Source organism: Moschus berezovskii, chromosome 12 (genome assembly GCF_049115385.1).
Source record: "Moschus berezovskii isolate FMDL1 chromosome 12, NW_MosBer_1.0, whole genome shotgun sequence".
NCBI lineage: Eukaryota > Metazoa > Chordata > Mammalia > Artiodactyla > Moschidae > Moschus > Moschus berezovskii.
Window position 1 is genome coordinate 79,987,363 of NC_142471.1, and position 17,625 is coordinate 80,004,987.

General features: G+C 37.8%; 1 protein-coding gene across 2 annotated transcripts in view; it reads right to left on the reverse strand.

Moving 5' to 3' along the window:
* Window positions 1-17,625, reverse strand: part of DCLRE1A (DNA cross-link repair 1A) — a 31,740-nt gene that overhangs the window by 10,171 nt on the left and 3,944 nt on the right. For both annotated transcript variants that reach the window (XM_055424606.2, XM_055424608.2), the window contains exons 3-8: window positions 14,427-16,115; window positions 12,577-12,710; window positions 10,225-10,343; window positions 5,856-5,996; window positions 2,014-2,159; window positions 1,090-1,244 (exon numbers count right to left, since the gene is read on the reverse strand). In XM_055424606.2, the coding sequence (XP_055280581.2) occupies window positions 1,090-1,244; window positions 2,014-2,159; window positions 5,856-5,996; window positions 10,225-10,343; window positions 12,577-12,710; window positions 14,427-16,115 (2,384 nt within the window). The remainder of the gene's footprint in view (window positions 1-1,089; window positions 1,245-2,013; window positions 2,160-5,855; window positions 5,997-10,224; window positions 10,344-12,576; window positions 12,711-14,426; window positions 16,116-17,625) is intronic.

The following is a 17,625-nucleotide window of genomic DNA, read 5'->3' on the forward strand; positions in this document are numbered from 1 at the left end:
CATTTGTTCAAATGAAACAAATTAAGCAAGAAATAAGACTGTAAGATAAAAATCATAAACATATGTTATACCCTCCTCAGGATATCAGTGTTCACTTTTTGATTAAACAACATTCTCATTAGCCTCCATGCAAACTGGATACCTCTCAAATGTAACATATGTTTGCAAAGTTGGCTTAAACACTAATGGACAACACTATGACTTGATTATCCTTGACATTTTTATGAATTACATACTCACGGAAATAGGTGCCAAAAGGATTTTATCATAATCTCATGAAAAGAGGAGAATTTCCTTACTCAAGGGATAGAACTAAAATACTAATTTTCCTTACACCATATCAGTGTTCTTATTTATGACAGATATAGTAATCAATACCTACTAAGCTATTTCAAAAGGCTCCATAAAATTGTTTAATTGTTTCATAAACATTATAACAAAATTAAAAATATACTTTTTGGTGTCATCATGTTAGGTTTGATGTATTCCTCTGCAAAGTGTCAAATGTTAGTAAAAGGAATGAATCTTAGTATCTGAATAAATCTGACAAACAAACCCCCATAAATTACAGGGAGGTCACATCATATGTATCTTAATTTATACCTCAGAACTAACACTAGAACTTTCTTTTAAAATACACTTCTACTATTTCATTTAATCCTCATATATATTTTTTCAACATATATCAATGGTATAGTGGCTTAATATTATACAGAATAGACCTGAAGAAAAGTAAGAATGCCTTAGAATTCTTCACGCATTTCCCCACTCATCCAGGAAGAAACGGAAAATAATCTTACAAACAGAAGGTCTGAATGACCAGAGAGATGCATACTTTTTTCTATTTTTGTTTCTTCCTTCCCTAGCTCCTAAACTCCTGGTGAGCATATGAATCACTCTATACAGCTACACCAAAAAAACTTAAAAACATTGCAAATTCCACTTAAAAGATTTTCTAGGGCAAACTTTACTTTGACTCCGTTGTAACTGAATTCCTCTACCTTAAATGCAAGTAAAATGGCATTCTAGTTTACAATCATCAGATTGCCTTTTCTAGTTCATCCTAAGACGTATCTCTTGCATACTTACTTTAAAATTAATTTGCATCATTGGGAGAAGGTGAACCAGTGAATTGCACATGTCTGTAGTGATGAGGGAATTGACTTCTGGTATACTGAAGCACTGTAATGTGTTGTATTTTTCTTTGGACATGCCTACTTTTGAACCTAGAACATCAGCAATGGCTACAGGAAAAGTTCAAAAATAGTAAGTTATAGTTCATGAGAAGATTAAATAACAACTTAATCAACTTTAAAACAAGAATTTACCAAATAGAAATTTAAAACAGTCATATGTTCGCAATAATATCTCAAAAAGGCTGAATAATTTTCTTGGTTAACCATGAAGAATAAATTGTGAGAAATACAAGAACTTATTTTTAAAGAACTAGTCATTCAAAATTGTAAAAGATGGATGGAAAGGGGTTGAGAGAGGGGGAAAAAATAAGGTTGCAGGAGTTAAAAACCTGACTTTATTGTTTTACATCTTAGTATTTGACATTATGGGACCAGAGTTAAGAAATGGAAAATACTTTGCAAAATAGTACCGTACTATCTAGAAAAATTACAGTTACATTTCCAGAAATCATTTAGGACAAAAACTAAACCTGTTCTCTAAAATAATTAATTGATAGTTATCATCAAAAAATGTAGTGAAACTATGCACTAGTCATCTCTCTGTCTGCTAAAATATTAATGTAGCATGGACTTTTGCTCTATAAATACTTTGTAGATATAAAGGCTACCATAAACATACTTATCAAATGTTTCCATTAAGTCTTTCAAAGTTTAAAGGAATTAAACTCTATCAAATTTTTCTTTAGCTTCAAAGGTAATACTGATCTGTTTCAGGAAATAAATATTGAGCACAAGAACGACGCCTGAAAAGGCTTTATGAAAAAAGAATCTGATCCTTGTAATAGAGTAATGTAAATTAGCTATAGCTATCACCCACCTAGGAAGATTTTCTCTTTTCCAATAGAGTAAGTGCCACAGACAACAAGAGCCCGTGGGTTTAGAGTTACAGTCTCAAAGGCAGTGTTGATGGCAAACTGGATAACCTCTTGCTGAGACGGAAAAGAGTATTCTGGGCTGCAATATCTGTAATATGTAAATACAGTCTTACTAAAAAAACAACAAGAAAGCCATAGCATTAAGTCGGATGTTATTTTACAAAAGAAGCTTTATCAAAATTACACACAATAGCAGTAGAGTGTATTAACACCACTGCAGTTACTTCTCCAGTGCCTGTGGTTAAAATATTTGTTAACAGATATTGATTATTTATGATGGAATTACACATTTTCAATATACCTTTTTCACTGTATTTCTTTTATCACTCTCAAATAAAGAAACTGCATTTTCTTCCTTCAAGAATATTTCTAGCTAGCTATTTCAGCTATGAATTGCAAACCTTAATATCTTTTTTTAACCCCAACCCCTATCAAAGAAAATACTACTGATAGGGATTATCTTTATGTTCTAAAGAATTCTGCTTTATCAAATATATATATTTTTAATAATGAAATGGCACATGAATTTGATGAAGTAGCATTAAATCAAATAGTTAATATTCACATGGTTGTTATTCTCTCTTAGGAGATACAGAAATATAGCAGATCTAGTTGTGTCTACCTCAATATAATAACACCCAATGAAAAATACTACTAATAGTATTAACCCTAACACTACTAGTTATAGATATCTGACATGAAAGTTCAGCACTTTTTCAGTAAAAAACTCATAAACATCAAAGAAACATACTCTTTGCTGGTCAGCTGTAAGAGTAGACAAAAAACTCCATCCTCTCTTCTATAAAAACCCATAAAGAAATTAAGAATGGTATGTAGACTAAAGTAACAATAAAAAGGTTTCTTTTAAGACATTATTTTCTTAATTTACCTAGTATTTCAGTACATATTAGCTATAGTGTTAGAAAACTGGATATGGAAGATTATCTCTTACTAAAATATGCCATCCAAACTCAGGTCTTATTGAGACAGACTGAAATAGTTAACATCATTTCTGAAAAACCGATGAGAGGTATTTTAACAATAATAAAAAGACAGGGATTAGATCTGACAGAGTGCCTGAAGAACTATGGACGGAGGTTCATGACACTGTACAGGAGACAGGGATCAAGACCATTCCCAAGAAAAAGAAATGCAAAAAGGCAAAATGGCTGTCTGAGGAGGACTTACAAAGAGCTGAGAAAAGAAGAGAAGTGAAAACCAAAGGAGAAAAGGAAAGGTATACCCATTTGAATGCAGAGTTCCAAAGAACAGCAAGAAGAAATAAAAATACCTTTCTCAGCAAGCAATGCAAAGAAATAGAGGAAAACAATAGAATGGGAAAGACTACAGATCTCTTCAAGAAAATAAGTGCTACCAAGGGAACATTTCATGCAAAGATGGGCACAATAAAGGACAGAAATAATATGGACCTAACAGAAGCAGAAGATAGTAAGAAGAGGTGGCAAGAATACACAGAAGAACTGTACAAAAAAGATCTCATGACCCAGATAATTACGATAGTGTGATCACTCACCTAGAGCCAGACATCCTGGAATGCAAAGTCAAGTGGGCCTTAGGAAGCATCACTAAGAACAAAGCTAGTGGAGGTGATGGAATTCCAGTTGAGCTATTTCAATCCTAAAAGATGAAGCTGTAAAAGTGCTACACTCAATATGCCATCAAATTTGGAAAACTCGGCAGTGACCACAGGACGGGAAAAGCTCAGTTTTCATTCTAATCCCAAAGAAAGGCAATGCCAAAGAATGCTCAAACTACCGCACAATTGCACTCATCTCACATGCTAGCAAAGTAATGCTCAAAATTCTCCAAGCCAGGCTTCAACAGTACGTGAACTGTGAACTTCCAGATGTTCAAGCTGGATTTAGAAAAGGCAGAGGAACCAGAGACCAAATTGCCAATATCTGTTGGATCATCAAAAAAGCAAGAGAATTCCAGGAAATCATCTATTTCTGCTTTATTGACTATGCCAAAGCCTTCGACTGTGTGGATCATGACAAACTGGAAAATTCTTCAAGAGATGAATTCAGACCACCTGACCGGCCTCTTGAGCAATCCCTATGCAGGTCAGCAAGCAATAGTTAGAACTGGACATGGAACAACAGACTGGTTCCAAATAGGGAAAGGAGTACGTCAAGGCTGTATATTGTCACCCTGCTTATTTAACTTATATGCAGAGTGCATCATAAGAAACACTGGGCTGGAAGAAGCACAAGCTGGAATCAAGGTTGCCGGGAGAAATATCAATAACCTCCAATATGCAGATGACACCACCCTTATGGCAGAAAGTGAAGAACTAAAGTGCCTCTTGATGAAAGTGAAAGAGGAGAGTGAAAAAGTTGGCTTAAAACTCAACATTCAGAAAACTAAGATCATGGCATCTACTCCCATCACTTCATGGCAATAGATGGGGAAACGATGGAAACAGTGAGAGACTTTATATTTTTCTGGGCTCCAAAATCACTGCAGATGGTGACTTCAGCCATGAAATTAAAAGACGCTTATTCCTTGAAAGAAAAGTTATGACCAACCTAGACAGCATGTTAAAAAGCAGAGACATTACTTTGCCAACAAAGGTCCATCTAGTGAAAGCTATGGTTTTTCCAGTAGTTATGTATGGATGTGAGAGTTGGACTATAAAGAAAGCTGAACGCAGAAGAATTGATGGTTTTGAACTGTGGTGTTGGAGAAGACTCTTGAGAGTCCCTTGGACAGCAAGGAGATCCATCCAGTGTATTCTAAAGGAAACCAGTCCTGAATATTCATTGGAAGGACTGATGCTGAAGCTGAAACTCCAATACTTTGGCCACCTGATGGGAAGAACTGACTCATTTGAAAAGACCCTGATGCTGGGTAAGATTGAAGGTGGGAGGAGAAGGGGACAACAGAGGATGAGATGGTTGGATGGCATCACCGACTCAATGGACATGAGTTTGAGTAAACTCCGGGAGTTGGTGATGGACAAGAAGGCCTGGTGTGCTGTAGTACATGGGGTCGCAAAGAGTCAGACACAACTGAGCGACTGAACTGAACTGAAAAAGACAATGGGGCTTCCCAGGTGGCGCTAGTAGTCAATAACCCCCATCCAAGGCAGGAGACATAAGAGACATGGGTTCTATCCTGGGTTGGGAAGATCCCCCTGGAGGAGGAAATGGCAACCCATCCCGGCATTCTTGCCTGGAGAATCCTATTAGTCAGAGGAGCCTCGTGGGCTACTGTCCATGGAGTAGCAAAGAGATAGACACAGCTGAAGCACCTTAGCGTGCATGCACTCAAAAAGACAATGGCTTATACTATTATGTTGATAGCACTTAGGAATTCAAGACTATTGCTTATAGATTAGCTTTCGGAGAAAGGAACAATGTAATTCTGAATATTCAGACACAGACCTCATTCTCTGTTTTCTTTTCTTCATAATCACACTTAATTGTTACACAGATACTTTAAAAGGATAACCTTAAAGGATGTTTTCCTAAAGTTTGCGCCCAAATTTCAAATTTCTCTTCCTTGTTTCAGCAACAAGATTCTCACATAAACCATATTTTCAAAGGGATATTATAAAAAAAAATGAGCTGGAGTCAATTAAGACATGTAATCCCAGATTTATCCTGTCTGGTTTTTTAACCATCTTTCTGATAAATACTTAAAATGATAATTGACAATAAGTCATCACTTTGATTACCTAAGCACAAGCTCAAATTATTCACAATATACAGGGAAATGCTGTCAGTAGAAAAAAGCAGCACACAAACAAAGCTTCTCTTACGTTGTATCTAAGTAAAGCGTGTGGACTTTCTGGCATGCAAGTCGAGAACGTTCCATGCTGGGGTCTGCTCTGAAGTCTCCCGTGTGTAGTATGACATGACCGTTAGGAAGATAAAAAAGGATCATGACAGCACCTGGACAGCTGAACACAAACATTTCAAAGGAATATTATTTACACAGATCAAAGCATCTAAAGAAAGAGTATTCATTTCAACATCAACAAGTTAACACACTTTATTAACTGACCACAATGATATAGCATTGTACTACAGAGAAGTGTAGCATTTTAACTTACAGGAATTTATGTCACACAGACACAAAATTGGTGTGCAGGAAAAGGTTAATTCAGCAGGCCAAGGCTGATAAAACTCCACACATCCTCAAGAAAGGCCTGTCTCTAGGACTAGTCCTTGGGAGATGAGTTTTGAGTCCTTGGAGCATTCTGCCTGCTAAGAGTGTTTTGGATGCCTCACCCACTGGGCCATGTGTTACTAGTTGACCCGATAGTTACTAACAGTGGTGAATACTTGTTTTTTGCTTTAGTGGACTGGAGTCTGAGTACCGAGGTCAGTCACATCGGTGCTAGAATTATACACTACTGAATTTTAATAAAATCCCTGGATACTAAGGCTCAGCTGAGCTTCCCTGCTTGGTCACAGGTCCCATGTGTTGTTAGGGCTTCCCTGGTGGCTCAGATGGTAAAGAATCTGCCTGCAATGCAGAAGACCCTGGTTCGATCCCTGGGTCAGGAAGATCCCCTGGAGAAGGGAATGGCAACCCACTCCAGTATTCTTGCCTGGAAAATCCTATGGACAGAGGAGCCTGGGGGGCTACAGACCATGGGGTTGCAAAGAGTCAGACACAACTGAGCGATCAAACAACAGCAAGAATGCCACTCTACTAGAAGAGGACGCCTGGAAGCTCAGACCTGGTTTCTCCTAAATTCACCCTCACTGGCCTTTTTCCCTTTGCTGATTTTAATGTGTCCGTTCACTGTGATAAGCTGTCACCACAAATAAAACAGCTTTTCTGTGTCCTGTTAGTCCTTCCAGTGAGCCTTGAGGTAGTCTTATGGACCCCTGACACAATGGGGTTTGGAAATTACTGCCAAAACACAGAGAACTTTTAAATTCTAGGAAAACACAGGACATAATTACAAACTTCCCTTTACTTCCCTGAACCCAAACCCACACCTCAGTGACTTCACTGGGCAATTGTATGAAACATTTAGGAAAGAAATAATTACAATTACTACATGACATATTTCAGAAAATAGAGAAGGGAATACTTCATGAGGCCAGTATTACTCTGATATCAAAGTAAGACAAAAGTATTATTTAAAAACACCTGTAGACAAATAGGCATTGTAAAAAAGACAAAATTCCTTAACAAAATATTAGCATATCAAATCCACCTATAAATTTTCAAGAAGGAAGACTAAGTGAAGCCTAAGTGGGGTTTATCTCAGTAATATAAGGCTGGTTTAAATTCATCTTTGTCATTTACCACATTAACATTATAGAGGAGAAAAATCATATTATAATCTCAATAGATGCCAAAGAAACATTTGACAAAATTCAACAGCCATTCGTCATCACAAACTTCCAGCAGAGGGGATTTTCCTCAAAACTGATAAAAGGCATCTATGAAAAACCTACTGCTAACGGCTGGAGAAGACTCTTGAGAGTCCCTTGGACTGCAAGGAGATCCAACCAGGCCATTCTAAAGGAGATCAATCCTGGGTGTTCATTGGAAGGACTGATGCTAAAGCTGAAACTCCAATACTTTGGCCACCTCATGCAACAAGTTGACTCACTGGAAAAGACTCTGATGCTGGGAAGGTTTGGGGGTGGGAGAAGGGGACGACAGAGAATGAGATGGCTGGATGGCATCACTGACTCTGTAGACATGAGTTTGAGTGAACTCCGGGAGTTGGTGATGGACAGGGAGGCCTGGCGTGCTGTGATTCATGGGGTCGCAAAGAGTCGGACATGACTGAACTGAACTGAACATCATACTGGTTCCAAATAGGAAAAGGAGTATGTCAAGGCTGTATATTGTCACCCTGCCTATTTAACTTATATGCAGAGTACATCATGAGGAACGCTGGGCTGGAAGAAGCACAAGCTGGTATCAAGATTGCTGGGAGAAATATCAATAACCTCAGATATGCAGATGACACGACCCTTACAGCAGTAAGTGAAGAGGAACTAAAAAGCCTCTTGATGAAAGTGAAAGAGGAGAGTGAAAAAGTTGGCTTAAAGCTCAACATTCAGAAAACTAAGATCATGGCATCTGGTCCCATCACTTCATGGGAAATAAGTGGGGAAACAGTGGAAACAATGTCAGACTTTATTTTTTTGGGCTCCAAAATCACTGCAGATGGTGATTGCAGCCATGAATTTAAAAGACGCTTATTCCTTGGAAGGAAAGTTATGACCAACCTAGATAGCATATTAAAAAGCAGAGATATTACTTTGCCAACCAAGGTCTGTCTAGTCCATGCTATGGTTTTTCCCGTGGTCATGTATGGATGTGAGAGTTGGACTGTGAAGAAAGCTGATCGCCGAAGGATTGATGCTTTTGAACTGTGGTGCTGGAGAAGACTCTTGCAAGTCCTTTGGACTGCAAGGAGGTCCAACCAGTCCATCCTAAAGGAGATCAGTCCTGGATGTTCATTGGAAGGACTGATGCTAAAGCTGAAACTCTAATAATTTGGCCACTTCATGCAAAGAGTTGACTCACTGGAAAAGACTCTGATGCTGTGAGGGATTGGGGGCAGGCGGAGAAGGGGACGACAGAGGATGAGATGGCTGGATGGTATCACTGACTCAATGGACACGAGTTTGAGTAAACTCCAGGAGTTGGTGATGGACAGCGAGGCCTGTCATGCTGTGATTCATGGGGTTGCAAAGAGCCAGACATGACTGAGCGACTGAACTGAACTGAACATCATACTTAATGGAGAAAGACTGAATACTTTCTTAAGATCAAGAACATGGGAACATGTCTGGTCTCACCACTTACATTGGACATTATCTGAAGGTCTAATCCAGTACAATAAATAAGAGAAAAAATACCACTCTAAATGGAAAGAAAGAAGAAAAACGAAATCATCTTTATTTCTGGATGTATGTGGAAAATTTTCAAGAATCTATTAATACAAAAAAACCTACAACAACTAATGATCAGGTTTAGCAAGGTCTCAGGATGCAAAGTCAAAAAACAAAAATCAGTTGTCCATCAAGAACTGAATGGATAAAATAATTGTATTATATCATTCAGTAGATACTATGTAGTAATAAAAAGGAACACATAAAAGCATGGATGAATCTCAAAAATACAACACGTGACAGAAGCCAGACACAAAACAGGAGTTACTATATGATTTCATTCAGATGAATCCCTAGTAAAGACAAATCTAACCCACAGTCACAGAAAACAAGGTTTTCTGAGTCCGAGTTGGCATTTGGGATTGACTGGGAAGGAACAAGGAAAACTGCTGTGGTAGGGAATATTTTCCATATTTTTATTGTGGTGGGAATTACATGGGTGTGTACTTTTGTCAAAATTCAACAAAGACTTAAAATAGGTCCATTTTATTTATGTAAATTACACCTCAATAAAGTTCACACAAAAAAAATCGGAACTGGAGTTGTTATAATTGGTGATTAAAAAAATAAACAGCAGCAAAGTTAGCAGATAAAATCTCACAGGCAATCTGAAAAAAAAAGCAGTGGCCTGGAATTTAGGAGACTTTGGTTTAGTCTTAATTTTAATTCTCTAGGTATCTATGATCTCTAAAGGTACATAAGGATAACATTCCACGGAAAGTGTAAAGACACGTAGCTGACTGACAGTTGTATTTTGGCACTGTGAATCCTGACAGTACTTAACATTAAAAAAAATGAGGTGAAAAAGAAAAAATTATTTCAAGAAGAAAATCTTTAGTATCAAAAACCTAAAGGATTTCTTAAAGGAAAAAAAAAAATCCTCTAGAATCTAAATGGAGTACCAGCTGTTAATTTATATAAGTGATATTAAAGAAAATGGCAAAAGGTTATCTCTTAAAGAACAGCAGCAATAGGTTAAAAGATTAAAAAAAATAGGATAGAGTGTCATATGTAAAGCACAGTAGTTGAAACTGTATTTAAAAAGGGTTAGAGAACACTTAAGAGAATCTCTCTATATTTAATTTTTGTTTCTTTATTGGGTGCATTTTGTTTTTTCAAAAGAAGAAACACGTTTTACTTGTTTTAAGAAATATCAAGCATAATAGTTTCAATAAAAAGTTCTTAAATAACCATGCAATATGTTTTCCTTTTGCATATTTAAAAACAGGTTGTCAGTAAGGTAACTTTAATACTTACTGATTGGCATCTAGCAAAATAACCTTGATACCATTCACTATACATTCAGTGTCTACTGGCAATGGATGAATATATTGTTCTTGTACGTGAAGCTTCCTCTTCAACAAATTGCCAGTTATCTGCAAAACAGGATGTGCTTATTGTTGATACATTAAAACACTAAACAAGTCTTTTATTTCATATCTACTTAAGAACTCATGCATCTTAATAATTTCCTTGTTCTCTCACTTTTATTCATGTAAACCTACCAGAATGCCAGGAAGAACTTTCTAAAATGACCGCATCACAACTTTGCTTAAACACTATCTCCGACTTCTCCCTCAAGTGTAAAAAGTCTATTACCCCAGCAAGGATGTATATTGTCACCTTGCTTATTTAACTTATATGCAGAGTACATCATGAGGAACGCTGGGCTGGAAGAAGCACAAGCTGGAATCAAGATTGCTGGGAGAAATATCAATAACCTCAGATATGCAGATGACACTACCCTTATGGCAGAAAGTGAAGAGGAACTCAAAAGCCTCTTGATGAAAGTGAAAGAGGAGAGTGAAAAGGTTGGCTTGAAGCTCAACATTCAGAAAACAAAGATCATGGCATCTGGTCCCATTACTTCATGGGAAATAGATGGAAAAACTGTGGAAACAGTGTCAGACTTTATTTTTTTGGGCTCCAAAATCACTGCAGATGCTGATTGCAGCCATGAAATTAAAAGACGCTTACTCCTTGGAAGGAAAGTTATGACCAACCTTGATAGTATATTAAAAAGCAGAGACATTACTTTGCCAACAAAGGTCCGTCTAGTCAAGGCAATGGTTTTTCCCGTGGTCATGAATGGATGTGAGAGTTGGACTGTGAAGAAAGCTGATTGCCGAAGAATCGATGCTTTTGAACTGTGGTGTTGGAGAAGACTCTTGAGAGTCCCTTATACTGCAAGGAGATCCAACCAGTCCATTCTAAAGGAGATCAATCCTGGATGTTCTTTGGAAGGACTGATGCTGAAGCTGAAATTGCAATACTTTGGCCACCTCATGCGACGAGTTGACTCACTGGAAAAGACTCTGATGCTGGGAAAGGTTGGGGGCGGGAGGAGAAGGGGACGACTGAGAATGAGATGGCTGGATGGCATCACCGACTCTGTGGACATGAGTTTGAGTGTACTCCGGGAGTTGGTGATGGACAGGGAGGCCTGGCGTGCTGTGATTCATGGGGTCGCGGAGAGTCGGTCACGACTGAGCAACTGAACTGAACTGAACTGAACTGAACCCCAGCATGACACAGAGAAGCCTTCATGATTTGGCCCCTAACAGTTTTATTACTGTTATTCCTTAGGTTGTTTTTAGCAACTGAAGTTCCTGGAATGGCTATACTTCTCAGGTGTCTGTTCCTTTACACATATTCCTCTCTACCTGGAAGGCTCTCTTCTCTTTCTTTTCCCTGGATCTGGAATCAGACAGACCTGTGTTCAAATTTTGTGTCTGTCATTACTAGCTCTGTGACTTGAGCATGCTACTTAACCGCTCTAAGCCTCAGTCGCTTCACTAATAAAAAGAGGATAATTGAAGAATACTTGAGGATTAAATAAAATTCTAGCCAAAGTCCTTAGTAGTACACATTAAAATGCTTACCTTTTAATAATTAGTTCAAGGTGTCTCTTTCACCATGAAACTTTTTCTAAGCTTAGCCTGTTGCTGCTGCTGCTGCTAAGTCGCTTCAGTCGTGTCCGACTCTGTGCGACCCCATAAACAGCAGCCCACCAGGCTCCGCCGTCCCTGGGATTCTCCAGGCAAGAACACTGGAGTGGGTTGCCATTTCCTTCTCCAATGCATGAAAGTGAAAGTGAAGTCGCTCAGTCGTGTCTGACTCTTAGTGACCCCAGGTACTGCAGCCCACCATCCATGGGATTCTCCAGGAAAGAGTACTGGAGTGGGGAACCTTCACCTAGGACACAGTAAAGCCCCTGACTTCTCCCTACTTCTAGGCATTCTGTTTACTTTTCTACTACAAATAGAGAGCCCACAGGAGTACTGTTGAATATGTAGGCTGTAAGCTCCCTGAAGTTAGGTATTTTGCCATGAGTATCTTTTTAGGCATTCAGTAAATATTTACTGAATGAAACGTGTTTCAGTACATCATGAACTAGCTTATCTTTGTCTCCATAAAATAAAGCATATTTTAAAAAATCTAGAGCAACTATCGAAAGTAACTCATTTGATTTTAGAGTCTCAATGTGGAATCTGCATTTTTTATATATTTTCTAGAAAAATGATCTTACAATTTTAATTATTTTTTAACCAGACTGCTTAGAAATTCACTGCATTCCATAAACTCAGAATTTAGAATACTAGAACTTACCTGACTACAATAAATGGGAAACGTGAAGTTTTTAGACAATCCAGCATAATGATCAGAATGGAAATGAGTGAGAAAATAGGCAGTGCAACCTTCAACCCATCCATACTGAAAGGCATCGACTGTAAAGCCAGTTCCTACAATGAAAACACCAAAGCAGCCGCTTTAGCAAGAGTGAAGTAAAAGTTACCCAATTTGCTTATATAGCAAACCGTCTTACATCTTTACATCTCATGTCCAACTTAACGATTTAAAAACCTACGCCACATAAATTCACCAAAGGATGATCCTAGAGATGAAAATGAGTCTTGTAAGTTTACGCTAAATATACCCAGTATAGTATTTTTTAAGAATAACTTTGCCAAAAAAAAAAAAAAAAGTACTAAGCTACCAGTTATTTGGCTAGCTGAATATTTTCATGATACTTACTAGGCACCTAAAAATCCTTTACTTCTGTGAAACAGCAAAAGGAGAATGCTGTCTTTCTTCTAAAACATGAAATCTCAATGGGGGTGACACTGACCTGCTTCTGGCAGGAGAAAAATGGTTGATGACCCAAATGATCTCATTGGCCCTCCAAAGAGTCACAGAACAACAACAGGTAAACAGATATCGGTAGAATTTGAATTTCATTGTGGGAGGTGGGGAGGAGAAAGGGAAATGAGAGAAAAAAAAAAGTCTAAAAAGGCTCCCTAGAGCAGCAATTATGAAAAAAAAAAAAGACTGAGCTGTTCTAAAATATGCAGGCAAATAAGCATACCTCCACAATTCTACAGAGGCCTATCCACACATGGCCCACTAGTTCTGGGCTCACTTTAAATATACAAATTTAATCAAAATGTGCATAAATACTTTTCTTTACATAAATATTTTGAGAAAATTATACATCTATAGTCTCAAAATGGCAGCCCACTCCAGTGTTCTTGCCTGGAGAATCTCAGAGACGGTGGAGCCTGGTGGGCTACCATCTATGGGGTCGCACAGAGTTGGACACGATTGAAGTGACTTAGCAGCAGCAGCAGTATCAAAAAAGCACATTAAAGAATCTTCCTGAAACCAAGTGCATTTTGGCAGTTTTATATTCTTTTCAGAAGGTTACCTGGTTTCTTCAATAATAAAATTCATTTTACTATATATTTTTCTATTAGCTCTTCTATGAAGGCACAAGAAATTAAAAAATATGAAAAGATTACAAAACTAAGTTATGATACGGTTTAAAAATGATTAGCATTTATTATGACCTGTATAACCCATGACATTTTCCTTCTTTGAAGCTTTTTAGTACTTTGCATTTTTCTTCAGGTCTTAGAGGCTATTACTATGGTTACTTACAGAAATCCTTTCCTTCCTCTGTATTAAGCTGATCTGTACTAATTTTTGTTAAATCTGTAATATCTATATAACTAGTACAGTATCTTGTATATGGTGGTGGTGTTAGTCACTCAGTTGTGTCCAGCTCTTTGCGACCCCATGGACTGTAGCCCGCCAGGCTCCTCTGTCCATGGAATTCTCCAGGCAAGAATACTGGAGTGGGTTGCCATTCCCTTCTCCAGGGGATCTTCCTGACCCAGGGATCGAACCTGGGTCTCCCACATTGAAGGCAGATTCTGTACTGTCTGAGTCACCAGGGAAGCCCCATTTTGTATAAAGAATATGTTTAATAGAAGTTTGCTGAACTAAACGGACCAAAAAAAGATTAAATAGGCAAAAAAAAAAATCTGTGACAGGTCAATGAGGTATAAAAAATGAGGGAAACATAAAAAATTGTTTCACATGCACACATGAGCAATGAACATGAAGTTTAAAGAAGTTGCGTCTTTGTAGATATATTAAGCATTGATACTTCGACTTACCAGGTATTTTCTTATAGAATGGACATGTCTTTTTCCTTAATTCTCCTGCATTAGACGACTCTGAGATTTTCGTGTTTTCTCTCTGCACCTGGCCATGAGCTGATTTTATGAAGGCTTTGTCTTTACTTAAATTGACTGTTCCAGATACTGTCTTCTTAGGGTGACCTGGATTCTTCTGACGTCCTCCTTCCTGCAATGAATCTGACTTTTTAAGTCTCTTTCTTTGACGCTGTGACCCCTTATCAGAAAGTTCCACAGAGGGCTGACTTTCACTTAAATTCTTTGCCTCTAATTCTAAATCACTTAAAGATTTTTCTGCTTTCCTCTTGCGCTGCTGGGACCTCTTTTCATTAGGACTTACTGCTGTATTGACGTTCATCCCTTCTAATGAACTTTCCTCCAGCAATTTCTCTTTTCTTTTGGGTGGCAGTCCAAAATACACACCTATATCCATCTGCTTCATTACCTTAGTAGAAGGCTGTGTTACATGACACTTATGGCCAGAAGGCAACATTTTCGAAGGCTTAGCAACAGTAGGTGTACTAGAAAATGTTTCTGAATTTAAAACTGGAACTTTATTGTCCAGCATACCATCTAATGCCTTTCTGCAGAAACATGTTGAATTTGCATTGTTCTTAGCATTGGAATTCTTATTTGATAATTCTCTAGTTTTACTTTGGGCTGGGTGGAAAGAATGACACCCTCCTCCCTGGTTTTCAAAAGGTTTTGACATTTTACTCTTAAGTAATGGAAGAGAATTTTGATTGTAAACAGCTGATTCTTCAATCACCTGTTTCTCTTTATTTGATTGAGATGAGTGAAATCCTGGCTCATCAGGTTTTGCTTTAGAGGCTTGGTAACTAGAAGTAAACCTCTCTGCTAATGCAGGTGGAAGCAACATAAAATCATCATCAGTATATGCTGGATGACCATGTGAAACAATTCTCTTATTTTGGAAAGTAAGTTGAGATGCATCATTAAGAGAGTTGCATTCATACAATTCTTCATTGTATTTATCCTGCGTTAAGAAGCTATCCACTTCGGGGCAGGCCTCCTGGTCCTTCATTAAGGGGTCATACCGTTTTTTAAACAAAGTGGAACTGCTGTCATCTTCTTCTCGGTTGTCCTCTTTAGAGCTTTCCATGAAAAATGGTTCCTGTTGTGAATCATCCAGTTCATTATATGCATCGTAAGTTTCTTCATCACTTTGAAGTGGAGAATAGGAGATTTCACAGTTGCTAAAGTCATTTTCTGGCAACGGCAAATTTCTGTGTTCTGGGTTGTTTTGGCTGTCTAATTCTTCAGCAAGAGGCAAACCAACTCTTACCAGTTTGTCACTGTTAACACGTCCCGTAAATTGTGGGACTTGTTGGGAAGTTTGGATATGTATCGAAGAGGAAATCTTTTTATCGGTTTCAGTTGGAGACTGAGAGCTTTTCAGACATTGGGTCACTAACAAGGGATCAGGTGAAACATTTTTTAAGTTTTCTGTTTGTTTCTGATGTAGAGACCATCTTTCCTCAAGGCTACAAAGAAAGTCTGAATTAGTCTCACTGAAACTCCGACTTGACCCATGGGAAGGATCCCTGAGAGGACTATTACCAGCCCTGCTTTGAGCTAGCAGAAGATGAGTGTATCTCTGGTAATGAGAAGGAATTGTTGAGGAACACTGAAGGCCATCAGGACACTCTGAAAATTTTAATAAAGAAAAAAGTGTTACTGGATCAAAGCACAGACTAAGCTTTGACAGTATCAGCACTATAAATTAACAGGTAAGTGGTTTTACAGCCCTACTTTGCAGCCTTAGGACAACAGCTATCTTTATACCAACAAAAAGTCTACACACAATTATCAGTAATCAAGTATGGTTTTACAAGGTGCTAGTTACTATTTTTAAATCAAATATTCTTCTAAGTTTCCTTTCAAATACTCTTTTATTGGAAAAAAAAAGTTAAGACTAACACCTTTTTCTCCCCACTAAAAACTTTCACAAAGATGAGCTCCTCCAAAATGCATGTCATGCTTGCACGAGAAATCGATCCCATCAGTTTCACTACATCTCTATTGCTCAGGCAAAAAAAGAGTAGAGAAAGCTGGTATGTCTGTATCATAAGTTTAAAATTCCACAGACTAAAATTCTACTCCAATTTTTGTGTTATCAGGCAACACAGAGGTATGACAACTGCAGTAGCAAACTAGGTTCCATTATTTAATAGTCACCCTGTATACAAAAACAATAATCGCAATCTTAATCAGAGCTGTCCATACACTAAACATTTTAGATTCTATTGTAAGATTTGCAATTAAATTTGATAAATTGGCTAATAATAAGGCTTACGTAATCTGGAAACTTCCCTGTCATACTATAATGATTGAGCAACAAGATGGAAACCATCTTGGCACAACCTCCCCCTTGTATGTCACTTTCCAGGCCTATCAAAAAATGACTCCCTCCACCTCCAAAGGGCCAGCCTTGTGGCTCACCTGGTAAAGAATTCGCCTGCAATGTGGGAGACCTGAGTTCCATCCCTAGGGTGGGAAGATGCCCTGGAGAAGGGAAAGGCGACCCACTCCAGTATTCTGGCCTGGAGAATTCTATGGACTGTATAGTCCATGAGGTCACAAAGAGTCAGACATGACTGAGCGACTTTCAAGTCCAAAAAAGATATTATATTAAATTGGAAGACTTCATTGCTTAAAACTTAAAACTACCTCATAAAAGTAAATGTTAAAGAACTCAAGAACAATCCACCTGAGATTCTGTTCAAAGGAGTTTATCAGTGAAAAGCAAAGAGAAAAATCTCTTTGAGGTGGCTTCATCTGTAAGACATTTCACCCTGAGGGGCTCATTATGGGACTTCAATTTCTGATTTTCAAGCCACTGAAAATCAAATTACTAGCATTTGTTGAGGCTTTCACTTTTACAGGAAAGGCTAGTGCCAGGTGTTTTTTTTGTTGTTGTTGTTATTTTGCATCTCTGCAGTACTTTGAAATGAGAACTAGAGGTTAATAATAAATGTCTTTTGAATCATAGTTAACATGAAAGCCATATTGAATATTACTTTTATTTTACTGAATTTCAATTCTTTTGAGATTTAAAATTTTACATATGGTATATAACTTTAAAATATACAAAACAAATCATTAATAACAACTCATTCTCCATATACTATAAGTAGGATTTTCTACATATTAAACA